The sequence below is a fragment of the Schistocerca nitens genome, chromosome 2 (genome assembly GCF_023898315.1).
Source record: "Schistocerca nitens isolate TAMUIC-IGC-003100 chromosome 2, iqSchNite1.1, whole genome shotgun sequence".
NCBI lineage: Eukaryota > Metazoa > Arthropoda > Insecta > Orthoptera > Acrididae > Schistocerca > Schistocerca nitens.
The window spans coordinates 595,126,022-595,145,176 of NC_064615.1; the positions used below are offsets into that span (position 1 = coordinate 595,126,022).

The window sequence follows — 19,155 nt, forward strand, 5'->3', positions numbered from 1 at the left end:
TGCATAAAAATGCAACAAATGGAGCAGGAGAAAGAGAATACAAATGTGTATAAAATGAAATTGACATGAAATGCAAAATGGCTACTAAGCTGGAATAGCTTAGAGGACGGAGGTAAGGATTTAGAAGCATATTTAACTAGGGGAAAGATAACTACAGCCTACAGGAAAATTAGGGCTAGGTGCGCATAAGTGATTTTTTAATCAGCAACTGAACAATCACTATTGCAGAAGTACATTATTGGCCACACACAATGACAGGAAAATCGTAACTACCATCAGTACTACCATGGATTTCATCAAAACAGTTTATTTGGTGGCACTTTTTCTACGGAGAACAGCGAGAAAACAGTGCAGAAATCTTTATAGGGTGCATCCAATTGTAAGTCAAGGACTGATGAAAGACCTGTTTTACAAATTAAATGAAGGTTTAAAAAATCATCCAAATATAAATTCTTTCAATATTACTGAGTGAGTAAGAATAGTTATGAAGCACTGCTTCAAGCAATAGGACAGAAAATAACAAAATAAGACATGGCATGGAGGAAGTATGTACCACCTGAGAAGCATTTTAACAGTGACCTTGAAGTAAGCACATATCATTTCATTCAAAACTTTTTGGAGCCTTTTTACATTATTGATCAGGTACATCAAGAAAATCACTACTACAATTTGAAATTGGTGAAGTTGCACATAGAAGTTTCTGAGTTCTTGTTTTGATTGTCAGCAGAGGGACACAGGAACACAGTTTGTGGAGGTTACATGTTGTTTGGGACATTTGACAAGTGAGGGAGGTAGCTTGGATGTGTTTTTTTTGCAACCTCGCCAGATTGAGACCTTTTCTATGATGTCGGTTCTCTCAGGAAACAGTCTTTCAGATTCTTCCACTTCTTTTGACTTTCTGTACATGTCATGAGTGAAATTAACACTTTGTGTACTTTACGTATGAATGTTGTGAGCCTATAGAAATAAGAGCTGATATGTGTGGTACGCAGTTAAGTGATTATTTTTCAGATTACTTTGTGACTTCACAGGGATCAGTATCTTGACAACATGACAAAAGTTCAGTTTTGTTAATGGCAGCGTCTACATGAATGAATAAAATTAGTGAACTATGAAATACCTTTGTTGTTATTTTCTGATACAGTCAATTCAGTCCAGTTCTGAATATTGCTGGGCACACTTCTCCCCATTGTTTCTCATTCAGATTGTGATCATTGTATTCTTTTAATTTCCTATTGTAGAGAGCTAGCCTCTTTTCTACTTCTACAATTAGTCTTTCTGAATTGACAACACAACTTACAGTGTCAGCTGTAGCCCAACTCTCATCATCAGATATGCTGCTGGTGCACAGAATGTGTGTGCCCAACACTTTGCGAGAGTGACTGAGAAACAGCATCACTAGTGTGCAGGGTCCTATGTTAGGTCATGCGATTCATTCAAGATGTGCAACTATCATATACATGAAATACAGCCATTTGCATCTTTTAAATTACTATTGCTATTTGATCACAGATGTGTGCATTTGTATTCCAATCTCCATGTTTCATCCTTATGACAAACAAATTGCATGATGGAAAATTGGCTGTGCATGCCTAATCTAAAGAGGCCTTTATTGAAAAGAGAACCATATGAATATCAAGAGCTCATATGGAAAACCAGTACTTACCCAAGAAGGGAAAGTGAAAGTGAAAGGTGGAAGGCATATAGAAAGGGTCTATACAAGGGAGATGATCTTGAATAGGGTGTAGATGAGGTTGAGACAGCAGAGACGATACTGTGATAAGAATTTGACACAGCACTGAAAGACCTATGTCGAAACAAGGCTCCTGGAGTAGACAATGTTCCGTCAGAACTGCTTATAGTCTTGGGAGAGCCAGGCATGACAAAACTTTTCCACCTGGTGTGCAAGATGTATGAGAAAGGTGAAATACTGTCAGAAGAATGTAATACTTACAATTCAGAAGAAAGCAGGAACTGACAGGTGTGAATATTACTGAACTATCAGTTTAATAAGTCATGGTTGCAAAATACTGAACATGAATTCTTTACAAAAGGATGAAAAACCTGATAGAAGCCAACCTCGGGGAGACTTATTTGGACTCAGGAGAGATGTAAGAACACCCAAGCAATACTCGCCATATTATTTATCTGGAAGGTACATTAAGGAAAGGCAAGCCTACATATATAGCGTTTGTAGCCTTAGAGGAAGTTTTTGACAGTGTTGACTGGAATACTCTATTTCAAATTCTAAAGGTGGTAAGAATAAAATACAGCGAGCGAAAGGTGATTTACATTTTGTATGGAAACCAGATGGCAGTTATAAGAGTCAAGGGGCACGAAATGGAAGCAGTGATTTAGAAGGGAGTCAGATGAGGTTGTAGCCTAACCTCAATGTTGTTCAATTTGTACATTGAGCTAGCATGGAAGGAAACCAAAGGAAAATTTTGAGTAGAAATTTACTATAAGTTCAGAGAGAAGAAATAAAATCTTCGAGGTTTGCTGATGATATTGTAATTCTGTCAGACAACAAACGACTTGGAAGAGCAGTTGAACAGCATGGACAGCATCTTGAAAGAATATTTTAAGATGAACATCAACAAAAGAAAAACAAAAGTATTAGGATGTAATCTAATTGAAAGGACATAAAATATAGGCTGACAATGGCAAGAAAAGCGTTCCTGAAAAAGAGAGATTTGTTAACATTGGACTATCATCCCCCAGCCAGTGCCACAAAAACTGTAAATATAGAAGCATCTAATTCTTTGCCTATCCTTCTCAAAAACAGAACTTTAATTATGCACCTAAATGTACAATCAATCAAAAACAAAATAGATGAAATTGGTGTGTTCCTAAGTTCAAACCCATGTCATGTTTTCTGTGTAAATGAACACTGGCTCACACCAGCTGAAATTGCCCTGTATACCCCAGAAGGATTTGAATTAGTAAGCTCATATTGTAGAACCAAAAGTAGTCATGGAGGAGTCGCTATTTTTATAAAGAGAAACTCTAACATTGAATATGTAGCACAAAAAGTCGACCATTTTTGGAAAGAGCAACTTTTTGAAATTGCTGCATTATTACTTCCCAAACTTAAATTAGTGATAATCTCTATTTATCGCACTCCTAGCTCTGATATTCATCAGTTTATTGACCAAATGGAGACTTTAAATAAGTACCTGCTGGTAAAATACAGACACCACAAGATAGCATACATTGGTGACATTAATATAGACATTCGACTAAAAACACCAACTGTCACCCACTTTCAAAACATATTAAGGTCTAACAACTTGTACTGTATGAATAACAAGCCAACCAGATTAGATGCCTGCCTAGATAACATAATCTCCAATTTGACAAAAGACGAGTGTCAGTACGGAGTGATAAATCCAGTTTTATCTGACCATGACAGCCTATGGCTAATGGACAACTGTGAAAACTATCCTACTCAGCAACCTGAACACATTAAGAGGATCAGATTATTATATCCTGGCAACATTACAAAGTTAAGGCAAAAATTATCAGAAGTTGAGTGGGACAGAGTATATAATTGTAATAACAACGGTAATGCTTTTAACTTATTCATGAACATACTAACAAGCTTAGTTCAAAACTGTTGCCCACAAATAATCAAAAAGATGAAAACAGATGGTGCACCAAATAGAAAAAAGCAGCACAACTGGTTCACTCCTGAACTGCATGACCTGAGAAACACACTTATTGCCCTACATAAAATGGCTAAAACTGGTAACCTAGAATCGAAGCAGAGGTATAAAGTAGCCAGGAAGAATTATAGAACTGAAATACAGACGGCAAAGCAGAGAGCCATGATGCTTTCATTGAAAACTCCAGCAATAAATGCAAAGCAGCCTGCCAGGTAATAAACAAAATAACAGGGAAGCATAAAAACCGACAAATTCCAATAGTGCCAGGAAAATTAAATGAATTTTTTGTTAACAGTACTAAGTTGGAAGCTACTGCTACCTCTGCACCAGATGATGCAACTTCTGAAAGTTTTACCTACAACATTCCTGACCTAAATAACTTATCCTTTAAATTGAAACAGGTGACCTGCCAAACTGTATACAAAGTCGTCACAAACCTACATGGCTCATACAGTGAAGATCTCTATGGCATCTCCAACACCATCTTGAAACACATAATTGACATTGTTGCCCCTCTTACCTTTCTGATCAATAGTACTTTTACAGCTGGAAAATTTCCTGAGGTCCTGAAGGCTACTATTGTTATCCCAATCTATAAAAAAGGAGAAAAAACAAACCTGAAAGTTACCGTCCAATATCCCTCATACCTATATTATCCAAGATAATAGAATGCTGCATTAAAACACAACTTTCCAACTACTTTGCTGAACAAAATCTTTTTTCCTCCTCGCTCTTTGGTTTTAGGCCAGGATTGTCTACAATAAATGCAGTAGAAACTCTTGTGACAGACATACTTGATGGCTTCGAGAACAATTCCATCACTTGTGCTGTACTACTAGATCTGAGTAAAGCATTTGATACTGTATCCCATGAAATACTAATAAATAAACTAGAGTGCTATGGTGTAAAAAATAACGAACTGGCATTAATCAGATCATACCTGACAAACAGAACTCAGGTAGTTATAGTAAATAGCCAGTAATCAAATGCCCTACCAGTTGTAAGAGGGGTGCCACAAGGCTCAGTGCTTGGACCTTTTCTCTTCCTGGTATACGTGAATGACTTGCCTACTTTCATGCTTCACAAGTCAATAATATATGCTGACGACACAACCCTGATTACCTCAGGTAACAAATTGGAGGAAGTGAAGAAACAAACAAAAGCAATGCTAGAAAAGTCTGCCATATGGCTCCACAGTAACAAGCTGATACTCAACAGTAGCAAGACGGAAACTATGTATTTCTTCTTGCACAATCTACAGGAAAAATTAAATGAGTCTGACTCTGTAAGACTTCTAGGAATCCACCTGGACCCGAAATTAACATGGAACACCCACATGGAACTGTTATGTACCAGACTTTCTAGAGTAGTCTTTTTGTTAAGGAAACTAAAAACATTAGTTAGCAGAAAACAACTTTTATCTTCTTATTATGCCTTCTTTGAATCTCACTTACAGTACGGAATAAAATTATGGGGCAACTCAACTGGTGCTCAGACAGTGTTCATGTGGCAGAAGAAAGCAATTAGAGCAATTACAGGTATTAAAAGCCAAGAATCATGTCGAAAGCACTTTAAGGAACTGAACATCTTAACATTACCTTCTCTGTATATAAAAACGTGTCTTCTTTCCATAAAAAAACAAATACATACCTTACCGTACAGAACAGATGTTCATTCACATGATACCAGATATAAAAACAATCTTAATGTAGACTTTACTAGGCTATCTAAGGTCCAAAGTAGCTTTCAACAAACAGGATTAAAATTATATAACAAGTTACCACAATCACTGAAAGACCTACAAGGTGATGCCTTCAAGAAGCAGCTGCACAAATTGTTAGCTGATAAGTGTATCTATGATGTAAAGGAATTAGAATGTAGTAGTGAGTGAGAGTAACTATGATGTCAAGGAATTGGAATATAGTAGAGAGTAACTATGATGTTATGGAATTATAATGTAGAGAATAACTCTTTATCCTCATGTAATGTAATCTGAATGTACATAGTTTCCCAATTTTAGATTCACTATCAAATGTAATGTCAAAACTGTCTATTTCAACAAATGTTGGCTAATGACAAGTAATAAATAAATAAATAAATAAATAGATTTGTTAGGAAGTCCTTTGGGAAGGTATTTGTATGGAGTGTAATCGAGTATGGAAGTGAAACATGGGCAATACACAGTTCAGACAAGAAGAGAATAGAGGCTTTTGAAACGTGATGATATAGAAGAATGCTGAAGATTAGATGGGTAGATCACGCAACTAATGAGGAGATATAATAGAATTTGAAAGACGATAAATTGGTAGCAAAAGTTGACTAAAAGAAGGCATCAATTGGTAGTACACATTTTGAGACAACAAGGACTCACCAGTTTAGTACTGGAGGAAAAGGTGTAGGTAAAAATCATAGGGGGAAACAAAGAGATGAATACAGTAAGCAGATTCAGAAGTATGTAGGTAGTTATGAGGAGACGAAGAGGCTTATTGCTGTCATCAGCAAAGAGAATTTTCTCCCTGTGACTAACATGAATAACAGTACCAGCAGAAAAATGCTCCTTTCAGAACACGAAAAAGTTGGGTATGCTCCTGTTTATCAAAAGACTCTGGCTGAAAAGTGGGTTACCAGCAACCACATTCTACCTTCCTCAGCCCCCTTAAAAAAATTTCCCAAAAATTTTGACTTTTTTTAACCTCTCACTCCCCCAAGTTTCCCTAACTGTAACTCTCTCACACCACTAGTCCATTGCTGTAAGTCGCTCATTTCCATCCACTCCCACTTGCCCATTCTCACTCACTCATTCAGCATAACTCATTGTCATTATCTCTTTGTGTTCCTCCTACTGTCACTGCTGCCTGCTTCACAGCAACAGTCTCCTTCATTCTGTCCCCCTATTACTGTCTCTTCTCTCTCTCTCTCTCTCTCTCTCTCTCTCTCTCTCTCTCTCTCTCTCATGCTAATATCTCATTTACTCCTTCCCACTGCCACAGTCTTTTCTCACTGTCACTATCTCTCTCTTCCTTGTCATCATTTTCATAGGCTCTGCATCTCATTATCGCGGACTCTCATGCACTTCTACTTTCTCTTTTTTTCCTCTCCCACTGGCACTATCTCCTTCACTCTTTACATAACACTTTTCTGTCACTGTCAACAATGTTCCAGTGCCTGTTTCTCTCGCACTTCCATTGTCTCATTTGCTCTTTCTGTACCACAACCAGTGTCTACTATCTTCCAGTATTTATTACTTTTGCATATCTTTGCCACTGTCACTGACTCCTCTCTCAGCATATAAAAGTGTAAATATGTTCAGATGCCAAAATTTTTGTGAAAATTTTTATAAGTTCTGAGGAAGGTAGAATGAGGCAACTGGTACCCCACTTTTCAGCCAGTATCTTTTAATAAACAGGAGGATATTTACGCTTTTTTTGTGCTCCAATAGGAGAAATTTTTTCTCTGGTTTCCTTCTTTTCCCTGCTTCAGCAAGGCATGTCACTGAAATGCAAAGAATTTTATGGGTCATTAAAATCTGGTAGTTTACTTATGTGGGACTGAAATTACACAAAACTATATAGTTCTACACCTCAGCCATTCACTGTGGTATGTCACTTTATAAAAACTATGTTTTTGTCTCTCAATGGATTTTACATGCATGTTTTATGTGTACAAGTAGAGAAACTTTCAGCCCCTCTATCTCAGGAACAGATAAAGATATCAAGAAAATTTTCAAGACTGTTAGAGACTGGGCTCTTAAGAATATATTGTAAAAATGTCAGTCATTTTCTGTGCATAGCTGTCCTGGAATCTGTGGCTTGCTTTTTTTCCCCAAAAACCATTTTTTTTTGCGGGGGGGGGGGGGGGGGGGAGGGGGGGCATTTTCTCAAGTAACAACCTTTCTCCATAAGCCCCATAAGGTGCACTATAGACTGCACCTAATACAAGAATAGCCAATTGATTTGCTCTACTTGCCTCAGCTTTAATAAGTGTGTAACTTTCAAACTTTGACCATGTACAACAGGATAGTTACAGTAGTACGATCCTTCTGCTGGGTATACAAGTTTCCTCTAGCCCAAAAGGTATCTAAAACATTTGACTCTACCTATGTCACCAGTAGAACTTGAGGTATGAGCCCCATTTTTATGCACAGTATTTTGGAACATATTAGATAGTGAATGCTGTCAGATGCCTACTGATTTCTTCAAATATGCTGTTATTAGGAACTCCCAAAATAATGATTTCAGTTTCACTAAAAGTTTATCCTTATTTGAGGTATGTGTTATCTCTATTCATTGTACCATTTCTGCTAGATATTACCAGAATCAGTCATTACTGTATGACATTGGACTCGTACTTAGCTTGCATTTATTGTGAATCTTGTCACCCAGTGCTAAGTCATAAGCAGCTGGACAAATGTGCATATAACTCATGTATACAGGCCTGTTCAAAAAGAAGGAACAGATTTCAAACATTTATTGCTTCCAAACTACAAAAGATAGAAACACATTTCCAATAGAAACACATTTTCAATGTTCCTGGAAAGAGAAAAGTTCAAATTTTTATGCATTCAATGTGAACATCACGGGTTACTCAACAAATATCGAAACAGTGCCTCATTTCCTGTCCCACACGAAGCAGCTTGTCTCATGTTATCAAATTACCAGCTTCAGCAAAGCAGTGTAGCAGACTTTCAAGAGTTGTCAGGCATAGAGAGGATAAAAACGTGGTCTTTTATGTAACCCCACCAATAAAAGTTACAATGGGTGAGGTCTGGATAGCTCGAGGCCACTGGTGATGAAATTCATCTTCCGCTCCTCCTATTCCAATCCAACATCTTGGAATGGTGTCATTCAGGTAACATTGGACATGTTTATAGAATCATGTCCAACGTTGCCTGAAGGATGATGAATTGGAAGAGGAGGGGTGGAAGATGAACCTCATCACCGATGGCCTCCCAAGTCTCCAGACCTGACCCCTTGTGACTTTTTTCGGTGGGGTCACATAAAAGACTGCGTTTTTATCGCCCTATGCGTCACACTCTTATAAGTCTGTGACATCACATTGTTGAAGCTCTGAATTCGATAACGAGAGATCAGCTACTTATTGTGTGGCAGGAAATGAGCCACCATTTCGATATTTGTCATGTAACACATGGTGCTCACATTGAATGCATAAAAATTAGAACTTTTCTCTTTCCAGGAACATTGGAATTGTATTTTTATTTTTTGTAGTTTGGAATCAATAAATGTTTGCAAAATGTTCCTTCTTTTTGAATAGCCATGTATAATTAGGGTAAGGAAACAGACCCACAAAATTAAAAACCCATGTTCTTAACATTGATATGCTGCAGAATTCTTGAACATGTTCTAAGTTCGAATATAATAAATTTTCTTGTGAAAGAAAAGCTTGTATCCACAGATCAATGTGGATTTAAAAGCATTGCTCGTGCGAAACTCAGCTTACCATTCTCTTGAATGATATGATGCAAACCATAGATGAAGGGAAACAAGCAGCTTCCATATTCCTGGATTTCCAGAAAGCGTTCGACACAATGTGCCACTCCAGACTGTTAATGAAGGTCTGAGCATACGAAACAGGTTCCTGCATTTGTGTGTGGCTCAGAGACTGTTTGCTTCTGATGCTCTAGTATATGGGAAAATATTGTTACTGAGTGACTGTAGAAGGATATAAGATGAGTTAGATAGAATTTCTATTTGGTGTGATGAATGGCAGCTTGTTCTAAGTGTAAAAAGAATGTAAGTTATTGCAGACAAGCAGGAAAAAAATACAAAATTAGTGGTGTGCTGTTTGATGTAGTCATGTCAATTAAATATCTAAGCATAATGTTGCAAAGCGATATGAAATTGAGCAAGCCTGTAAGGACGGTAGTAAGGAAGGAAAATAGTCGACTTTGATTTATTGGGAGTGGAGTTAGTCTAGCTGACTCCAGATTGACTTTATTGCTGCCAATGTGAACTTAGAATAAATGAGGGGCTGATACGGTGACACATAGTCATTTTGCCATCACTCCACTTGCAAGTGGAATAGGAAAGGAAATTACTAGTAGTGGTACAGAGTACCCTCTGCCGAACACCATATGATGTCTTGCAGAGTATGGATGTAGATATAGGTTAGCCAGCCTCTTATTCCAAATCGTAATAACATATTTATTAGAATCTTCTGGTCAATAGTGTCAAAAGCCTTAGAAAGCTCTAAAAATATGCTTGACACACAATCCTCTTTGTCAAGAGCAGCACATATTGCTTTTGTGAATTCTACTGAGGCTGACTCTGTACTTTTACCACTTTGGAAACCAAACTGTGGCTCACTCAAAAGGTTGTATTGATTCAAGTAATTCGTTAATTTGTATTTCATAATTGTCATTTTTGAGAATGACAAAAGCAGGGAAATGGGCAGGTAATTTTCTATGTCTTCTGCGTTAACTTTCTTTAGCAGAGGCACACATATTACCTATTTTAAACACTGGAAATTTTCCCAATGTGAACAACACATTTATTATGATTGTTAAGGGAACTTGTATACTCTTTATGCATAGTTTCAGCACAAATGTTTGTACTTTTTCTAAGCCTACTAACTTTTTATGTTTTAGGCTATGTGCAGCCCTTTGGCTTTATGCTCTGTGATATTAATTTATATTCATTTCTATGAATATTTGTGCTTGTGTAAAATAAAATTGGTAAATGATCAGTTGGTTTATGATATGTGGCTCATGCCAAAGGGAAATTCACAGGTGAGTTCTGTGTACACTGAAACAAATACAAAAATGAAAAATTGCTGTCTGTAATCCTCAGTTTAAGATCAATTTTCTGACATTTTTGTTTTGTGAGATTTATGTGGGATGAAGTAAACTACTTGTTGTTTTGCTGTTCTTAGAACATCGACTCTCTTAATTTTAACACTAAGCCTCTTTGTGTGTTCATTGAGCATATCTGTGGCACACAATAATTAATAGAAACAGTGATAGTAGAAACATATCTTGATTAAATCTTATTTATCTCCTCTGTTAATCATACCTGATATGAGTGCCACACTGACACTTTGAGTAAGTTTGCAAGCCACCTCCTTCACAGATGAATTACTTTTCCTAAAGATTATTCCACTGAATCTACCTGCATCTGCTTTTCTTAAAAAAATGTTGTGGTCCTTCCACAGTTTTCCCTCCAGATCCATATTCCTGGATATTTTAGGATTGTGACCGTTTCCAGCCATCGGTCAACAACGTAGTCAAATGCTAAATGATCTTTTAGTCAGTTTATGTTCAGTGCATTATATTTACTATTGTTGAGGGTGAGGTGCCATTCCCTGCAGCAAATAACAAACCATTGTGCATCACTAACATTTTCTTACTTACATATTCCCTATATATTAATTATCAATGGCAAATAGCCTCTTGGAGATTTTAATGTAATTCAACAGGTCATTATGTATTATTAAGATTGATTGATTGTAACACTTCTTTGGAGTACACTCAAATTTTTTTTCTCATTTGACTGTTTCTCTTCCTTTAGAATGATGTATCATGTTTTGTTTGCTGGGAAACTTTTGATTCAGTCAAAAAGTTGGTGCAGTAATCTGTAAACTCATATTTTGATTGCTTGACAAGAGTGAGAATTGTGTATAATTCCTTTTTTATTTTTGCATTATTTCAGAAAGTGAAGCATCAAGGTCTCTTAATAAAGACTATATCATGCCATTCATTAACCATAAAAAGTCACGCCATGATATCAGCTTGGATGTAGATACAGAGCTATTCAGGAAATTAGTGGATTGCCGTGATACATGGACACCTGGACGATCCACACATGAAACGTGGATTACAAATCTTGTTTGCAGTATTTTGCAAACTTTTGATGCTGAGAAAAACTTTTTACCGCATTTAATACCTGTCTGCAGAGTAAAGGTTGGTAGCTCGCCAACAATATATACATTTTGAAACAGTTTTCACTCTGTTACCAAAGAGTAAAAAATTATTGTAAGAAATGCAGTTCTAACCTACATACATGGAATTTGGGTGTACTCTGAACACAAGCCACATATGCTTTGGTCACTGCTTCAGTTAGTAAGCACTTCCTATGTCCCTTGAAGCTGTTCGGATATGTGTGTGAGATATGAATTAATAAAAGATATTTTTGAGTATTCTAACGATTCCTGGTGTCTGAAATCCTGTATGATAACCTTAGATCTCAAATCAAACAATGGATAATCCAGGGTGGAATGTAACAATATTATGAAAAGGAAAGTTGCTACTCACCATATAGTGGAGGTGTCGAGTCACGGACAGGCACAACAGACAGACTGCCACAAAAAAGCTTTCAGCCAGTGAGGCCTTCGTCAAAAATAGATGACGACGACACACACACACACACACACACACACACACACACACACACACTCTCTGCAGTCTTTGGCAAATGAAGTGACATAGCAGAGATGGTGAGTAGCAGCTTTGCTTTTCATAATATTGTTAGATCTCAAATCTCAGTTTTTTTCTTTTTTCATAAACAAATGTGTATTGACACAAACCACATCACAATAGTTACCTCCTTGCAGCTAGTACACCGAATCTCATCAAAGTCAACAGATTTTTGTCTCTTGCCCCTCTTTGTTAATTATTTTCTTTTGAGATCTGTTCCAGATAAAACTTGGAAAAAGTCGTCTCCATTTTGACAATGCATTCACATGAAACTAATATAATTTGTAAACGAGTTATTGTTCTTTAAAAGATTAAGTTTTGATTGATGGATTGGGTCTAGTGCTACAACATGTACAACAACATTTCTAGCTGAAAATTATTATTTTATTTCATTTAATTGATGAGAAAGCAAAATTATAGAATGTAATTTATTACTATGTATATTGAGAGTTTTCATTCTCCTCATTAAATCTACCTAGAGAGAAGGTTATAACCATTGTAGTACCACAACAACACATCCTCATAGTCGTGTGTCCTTCATGACTAGTTTTGGCTTTTATCATTTTTAAGTAATACATGTAACATGCGGTGCATGTAAATACAATAAATTGATGATCCATAGCCAATATGGAAAAAAGGTTGTGTCTTTCTCACAGCAGTTAGTGGTTGCAGAGGTCCATGTGAACAGTAACTTTTATTAGCTGTCATTGCTTGCATTACACTTAAAAGAAGTTCAAGCAATTCCTTTTTCTAATGCTGCAATCTTTGTATTCATGGATGCTACTTCAGAATAGTGTGAAAATAATAATGCAGTAATTTGTATTAGTATTTTCATGTAAGATTTGATCATAAACTATTTGTTCATGTTTTACGTGTCAGTAAAGGGAGTGGCGGTATCTATACAGGAAGACGTTGAGGTGGTTTATTCATTTATTTATTTTACTGACGTGAAGAGCGAAGTATCTTCTGTTTAGATGTTTTGATGTTCATACATTATCAACATATCAACAGTAGTGATACATTTTCATGATCCTTATTCTTCCATAATTCAATTTGCTAAGTACTGCTTTTACTAGGTGTTGGTTGTTTTCCAAATATCATATCAAATAAATTTAACAAAATGAAGATTCATTAAGTAATTGTGTTATCACATTGGCTGACTGCTGAGGAACTGGGAAATGCTAAAGAAGTTAAGATCTTGTCATATTTAAAGCATTTGATAAGGGAAGCCTGCGTCGGGGATCATATGACAATGCCACTTTTAAATTGTTTCCTTCAGTCAGTAAGTGACTGTAGATGCTTGTGTTTCATAGGGCAAAAGTAACACTAAAGGATATGGTAAGTAGGAATGGATGCTGCCTCGAAACTGGAACAGTTTTGTAAGTGACACACTGCCTAATGACTTCTGTCTCAGTATCTTCAAACAACATTTCTGTAATAATTTTTCTGTTTTTCTTCCAGCATTGGTTGCTGTCCTTTTCAGTGATCTCTCTCCACTGCTGGTGGCACCACCAGCAATGGAGGGTAAATCTTTGACAATGACAATTACTTTTGCTGATGATATGTCAGAAAAATCAATACCCGAAGCTTGGTATGAATGGAAAAGTCTAGCACACACACACACACACACACACACACACACACACACACACACACACACACACACTTACACTTTTTCTTTTCCAGACAAGTCAAGCTGTGCTATGCTGTATTGAACATGTCACTTTGTAAATGCTTCCTGTCAGTCCGGTGACTGCTGTGGTGGTCTGACTTGTTTTCGTGCTTTGATGAAGCACTGTTCTTTTTCATCTGGGTTTATCAAATCTACCAGATACTTACTTAGCTATTTATAGTTGAGGTGTGGGTGGGTGAGGGGGGGGGGGGAGGTAGCCACACTTGCACCCACAAGTTGGAGTGCAGCGTGTCCACTCCTGCTACTATCCGCCTTAAAAATAATATGTCATCAAATTACACATGCTAGTAATGTGAGGCAGTCATGTAAGTGACATTGCTGTTGATTGTCATTGTCAATGTTACATGGGATATCATTACAACTTATGTCATTACTCCTCTAACAAATAATGCTGTTGGCCTGTACATTAACAATGAATTGTTCTGTCATGTCAATAGTTACTCCTCTTGGAATATACAAACATGAATGTAACAAGAATAGTTCTCAACGTACTTTATATTTCAGTTACGCTAGCCATTATGAGTTTAATTACTGTCTTTAGCAAGTATTGTTTTGTTTTAGTGCAAATTTTATTCCATTTAAATAGGGCTGTAGTAAAGAGGTAACCCAAGAACTGATTGCTCATAGACAGCAATGGTAGCATCAATTTTGACTATTTCGATTTTGCCTTGTTGGTTTTAATATGAGAGAACAGTTCTGATTTTCTTATCTCCTCATAAAACAAATTATATTATTTGCAAAAGCCAGTTTATTATTTCAACATGTTGAAATGCAGCTTTACTGTCTGATTAAATGATGATGGCGTCCTCTTGGGTAAAATATTCCGGAGGTAAAATAGTCCCCCATTCGGATCTCTGGGTGGGGACTACTCAAGAGGATGTCGTTATCAGGAGAAAGAAAACTGGCATTCTACGGGTCGGAGCAGGGAATGTCAGATCCCTTAATTGGGTAGGTAGATTAGAAAATTTAAAAAGAGAAATGGATAGGTTAAAATTAGATATAGTGGGAATTAGTGAAGTTCGGTGGCAGGAGGAACAAGACTTTTGGTCAGGTGAATATAAGGGTATAAATATAAAATCAAATGGGGGTAATGCAGGAGTAGGTTTAGTAATGAATAAAAAAATAGGAGTGCGGGTAAGCTTATACAAACAGCATAGTGAACGCATTATTGTGGCCAAGATAGACACGAAGCCCATGTCTACTACAGCAGTACAAGTTTATATGCCAACTAGCTCTGCAGATGATGAAGAAATTGATGAAATGTATGATGAGATAAAAGAAATTATTCAGGTAGTGAAGGGGGATGAAAATTTAATAGTCATGGGTGACGAATTCGACAGTAGGAAAAGGAAGAGAAGGAAACGTAGTAGGTGAATATGGATTGGGGCTAAGAAATGAAAGAGGAAGCGGCCTGGTAGAATTTTGCACAGAGCATAACTTAATCATAGCTAACACTTGGTTCAAGAATAATGAAAGGAGGTTGTATACATGGAAGAACCCTGGAGATACTAGAAGGTATCAGATAGATTATATAACGGCAAGACAGAGATGTAGGAACCAGGTTTTAAGTTGTAAGACATTTCCAGGGGCAGATGTGGACTCTGACCACAATCTACTGGTTATGAACTGTAGATTAAAACTGAAGAAACTGCAAAAAGGTGGGAATTTAAGTAGATGGGACCTGGATAAACTGACTAAACCAGAGGTTGTACAGAGTTTCAGGGAGATCATAAGGGAACAATTGACAGGAATGGAGGAAAGAAATACAGTTGAAGAAGAATGGGTAGCTTTGAGGAATGAAATAGTGAAGGCAGCAGAGGATCAAGTAGGTAAAAAGACGAGGGCTGGTAGAAATCCTTGGGTAACAGAAGAAATATTGAATTTAATTGATGAAAGGAGAAAATACAAAAACGCAGTAAATGAAGCAGGCAAAAAGGAATACAAACGTCTCAAAAATGGGATCCACAGGAAGTGCAAAATGGCTAAGCAGTGATGGCTAGAGGACAAATGTAAGGATGTAGAGGCTTGTCTCACTAGGGGTAAGATAGATACTGCCTACAGGAAAATGAAAGAGACCTTTGGAGAAAAGAGAACCACTTGCATGAATATCAAGAGCTCAGATGGAAACCCAGTTCTAAGCAAAGAAGGGAAAGCAGAAAGGTGGAAGGAGTATATAGAGGGTCTATACAGGGGCGATGTTCTTGAGGACAATATTACAGAAATGGAAGAGGAGGTAGACGAAGATGAAATGGGAGATACGATACTGCGTGAAGAGCTTGACAGAGCACTGAAAGACCTAAGTCAAAACAAGGCCCCGGGAGTAGACAACATTCCATTAGAACTACTGACGGCCTTGGGAGAGCAAGTCCTGACAAACTCTACCATCTGGTGAGCAAGATGTATGAGACCGGTGAAATACCCTCAGACTTCAAGAAGAATATAATAATTCCAATCCAAAAGAAAGCAGGTGTTGACAGATGTGAAAATTTCTGAACTATCAGTTTAATAAGTCACAGCTGCAAAATAGTAACGCGAATTCTTTACAGACGAATGGAAATAACTGGTAGAAGCCGACCTCGGGGAAGATCACTTCGGATTCTGTAGAAATGTTGGAACACGTGAGGCAATACTGACCCTACGACTTATCTTAGAAGAAAGATTAAGGAAAGGCAAACCTACGTTTCTAGCATTTGTAGACTTGGAGAAAGCTTTTGACAATGTTGACTGGAATACTCTCTTTCAAATTCTAAAGGTGGCAGGGGTAAAATACAGGGAGCGAAAGGCTATTTACAATTTATACAGAAACCAGATGGCAGTTAAAATAGTCGAGGGACATGAAAGGGAAGCAGTGGTTGGGAAGGGAATGAGACAGGGTCGTAGCCTATCCCCGATGTTATTCAATCTGTATATTCAGCAAGCAGTGAAGGAAACAAAAGAAAAATTCGAAGTAGGTATTAAAATTCATGGAGAAGAAGTAAAAACTTTGAGGTTTGCCGATGACATTGTAATTCTGTCAGAGTCTGCAAAGGACTTGGAAGAGCAGCTGAACGGAATGGAGAGTATCTTGAAAAGAGGGTATTAGATGAAAACGAGGATAATGGAATGTAGTCGAATTAAGTTGGGTGATGCTGAGGGAATTAGATTAGGAAATGAGACGCTTAAAGTAGTAAAGGAGTTTTGCTATTTGGGGAGCAAAATAACTGATGATGGTCGAAGTAGGGAGGATATAAAATGTAGATTGGCAATGGCAAGGAAAGTGTTACTGAAGAAGAAAAATATGTTAACATCTGTGTGTGTGTGTGTGTGTGTGTGTGTGTGTGTGTGTGTGTGTCTGTCCTTTTGCTATTGAAAGAGCAAGAATTTGAAAGAATGTTAGTGTGAATACTGTGTTCTTCAGCAAGTTCCTACACACTTCACATCTGTCTGCTATGGGCAAGTGGTTCTCTTTCCCTTATTTTACATATAACTTAAATGTTCTAAGTATGATCACAATATTTAATTGGAGATGAGGCGCCTGCTAAAGCCGCAGGGCACAACAGGTGATTAGGATTCTGGAAAGGGCCAAATAAGGTGTTGGTCAGGTTCACTCAAAATTGTAATTTACAAACACCTTTAAACCAAAACGGCACGTAGCCGAACCTTTAGAACTATGTTTCAAAAAGGCAATTATTTCACGGCTGAGGGCCTCCAAACAAGATATCTTAAAAAAGTCAACCAAATAAAAATGCAGTTATAATAGCAAATAAAATAATTAAAATATATAAGGCATCAAAGCTAGGTTGGGAAGCCTCAAGGTACAAGTAGATAGAACAAACATATGCAAGGATCACTACAAGCGGCTGAGGGCCACAATTAAATTTGAAAATTTTAAAATATATTACCATAATCTGTTAGGCAGAAGGCTGCAATGTTTTTGCTTAAAGGATAATTTCAAGAATAAGGTTTTAAGCAGCTTAAGGCCCACAATTGAAGTTCCAAAATTCAAAAATACGTGAAGTCCAGTAAAAACAAGAATCTTTAAATCATTGGCCATGATAGATTATAAACAGACAATTAAACACAGGTGAGAAGGACAATAAAGAAAACGTCACTCAGAAGCCTCCAGGGAGGTCGGTCCGTTCTCGTTCACTTACTTGAGACAGGTGGTGAGCCCAACTACACTTGATCCATCGGAACCCAACCAGGTGACAGCCATGGACCGACTGACTTACTTGCCACCAATCAGTACATGAGAACTCAAACACAAAATGTTACGAATGTGATTATCCACAATGAAATACGTATTAGCTGTCAAAAATACACACCATGTTGGACAGCGACAGCAGGTGAGGAAGGGACGCTGCCTGAAATTACGTTAGTGGCCAGGGAAGGTAATTGGAACACTAACAGTCACAAGGCAGAAAATTCCGCTGGTACACTTGAATTTGAAATATGGTAATATAGTTAACTTCACCCAAAAAGAACACTGCCTGAATTTACGTCAGTGGCCTTGACAGGTAACGACAACACTAACGGCCACAAGGCAGGAAATTCCGCTGGTGCACTCAAATTGTAGTCAACCTATAGTTAATTGCACTGCATGGCGGCTAAATTTCAGCAATAGAAACACTTCGTGTTACTCACAGAAAACCTCCCCAACAGCGAATCACTGAAACGAACCACACAACATGGATGGACGTGGCTTGGGTAGTTGAAACGACTACTCAACTTGGACGTCCTGAGTCGGTGAACCACGAAGCTCTTAGTGATCGGACAGCTGCACACACCCTCCGACACTGCGTAGGGACCAGCAGCGGACCCAGCAGACTGCATCACGCAGAGATACCTTCCCTAGTCTGCAGCAACTGACCGACTTGCCGCAGAATGCCGACAACATCTAAAATAGTCGTCAGTTGTAAATAATGCCAACTACACACACAACCTGATAAACACTTGCACGGAGGCCTGAACGATACCCAACAGTCACGAAGCACACACGAAGACAAATCAGGAGTCGATGCGCGCGCACACGCACACGCACACGCACACACACACACGCACACGCACACACACACACACACACACAGCCGACTCGTGAACGATCAGCGAGCCAAAGCCGACCGATGATCCACCAAGACCATTGCCCGGCTCAAGTGATGCGTGGTGGCAATGGTCAGGCAAGCCATGTCGACGCAGACCTCCGTGCTCCAACCTGAATGCACTAGTGCAGCTCCCCGACTGGCAGGTCTGGACTGCGCTCCAGATGTGTTCCAACTGACTGGCAGCCTGAACTCGTGACCCGAACTCCCTTACAACTGACAACGACCGGGAAGTAATAGCAGTCGAGCAAAGATACTATGAGAGGGGATATATCGATACGCATAACTTGC

The 19,155-nt window shown here is 38.0% G+C and overlaps 1 protein-coding gene across 1 annotated transcript in view; it reads left to right on the top strand.

The window, feature by feature from the left end:
• LOC126236666 (serine-protein kinase ATM) overlaps nt 1-19,155 on the top strand; it is a 500,205-nt gene that overhangs the window by 298,935 nt on the left and 182,115 nt on the right. The window contains exon 28 of the mRNA XM_049946145.1: nt 11,330-11,580. Coding sequence (XP_049802102.1) covers nt 11,330-11,580 — 251 coding nt within the window. The remainder of the gene's footprint in view (nt 1-11,329; nt 11,581-19,155) is intronic.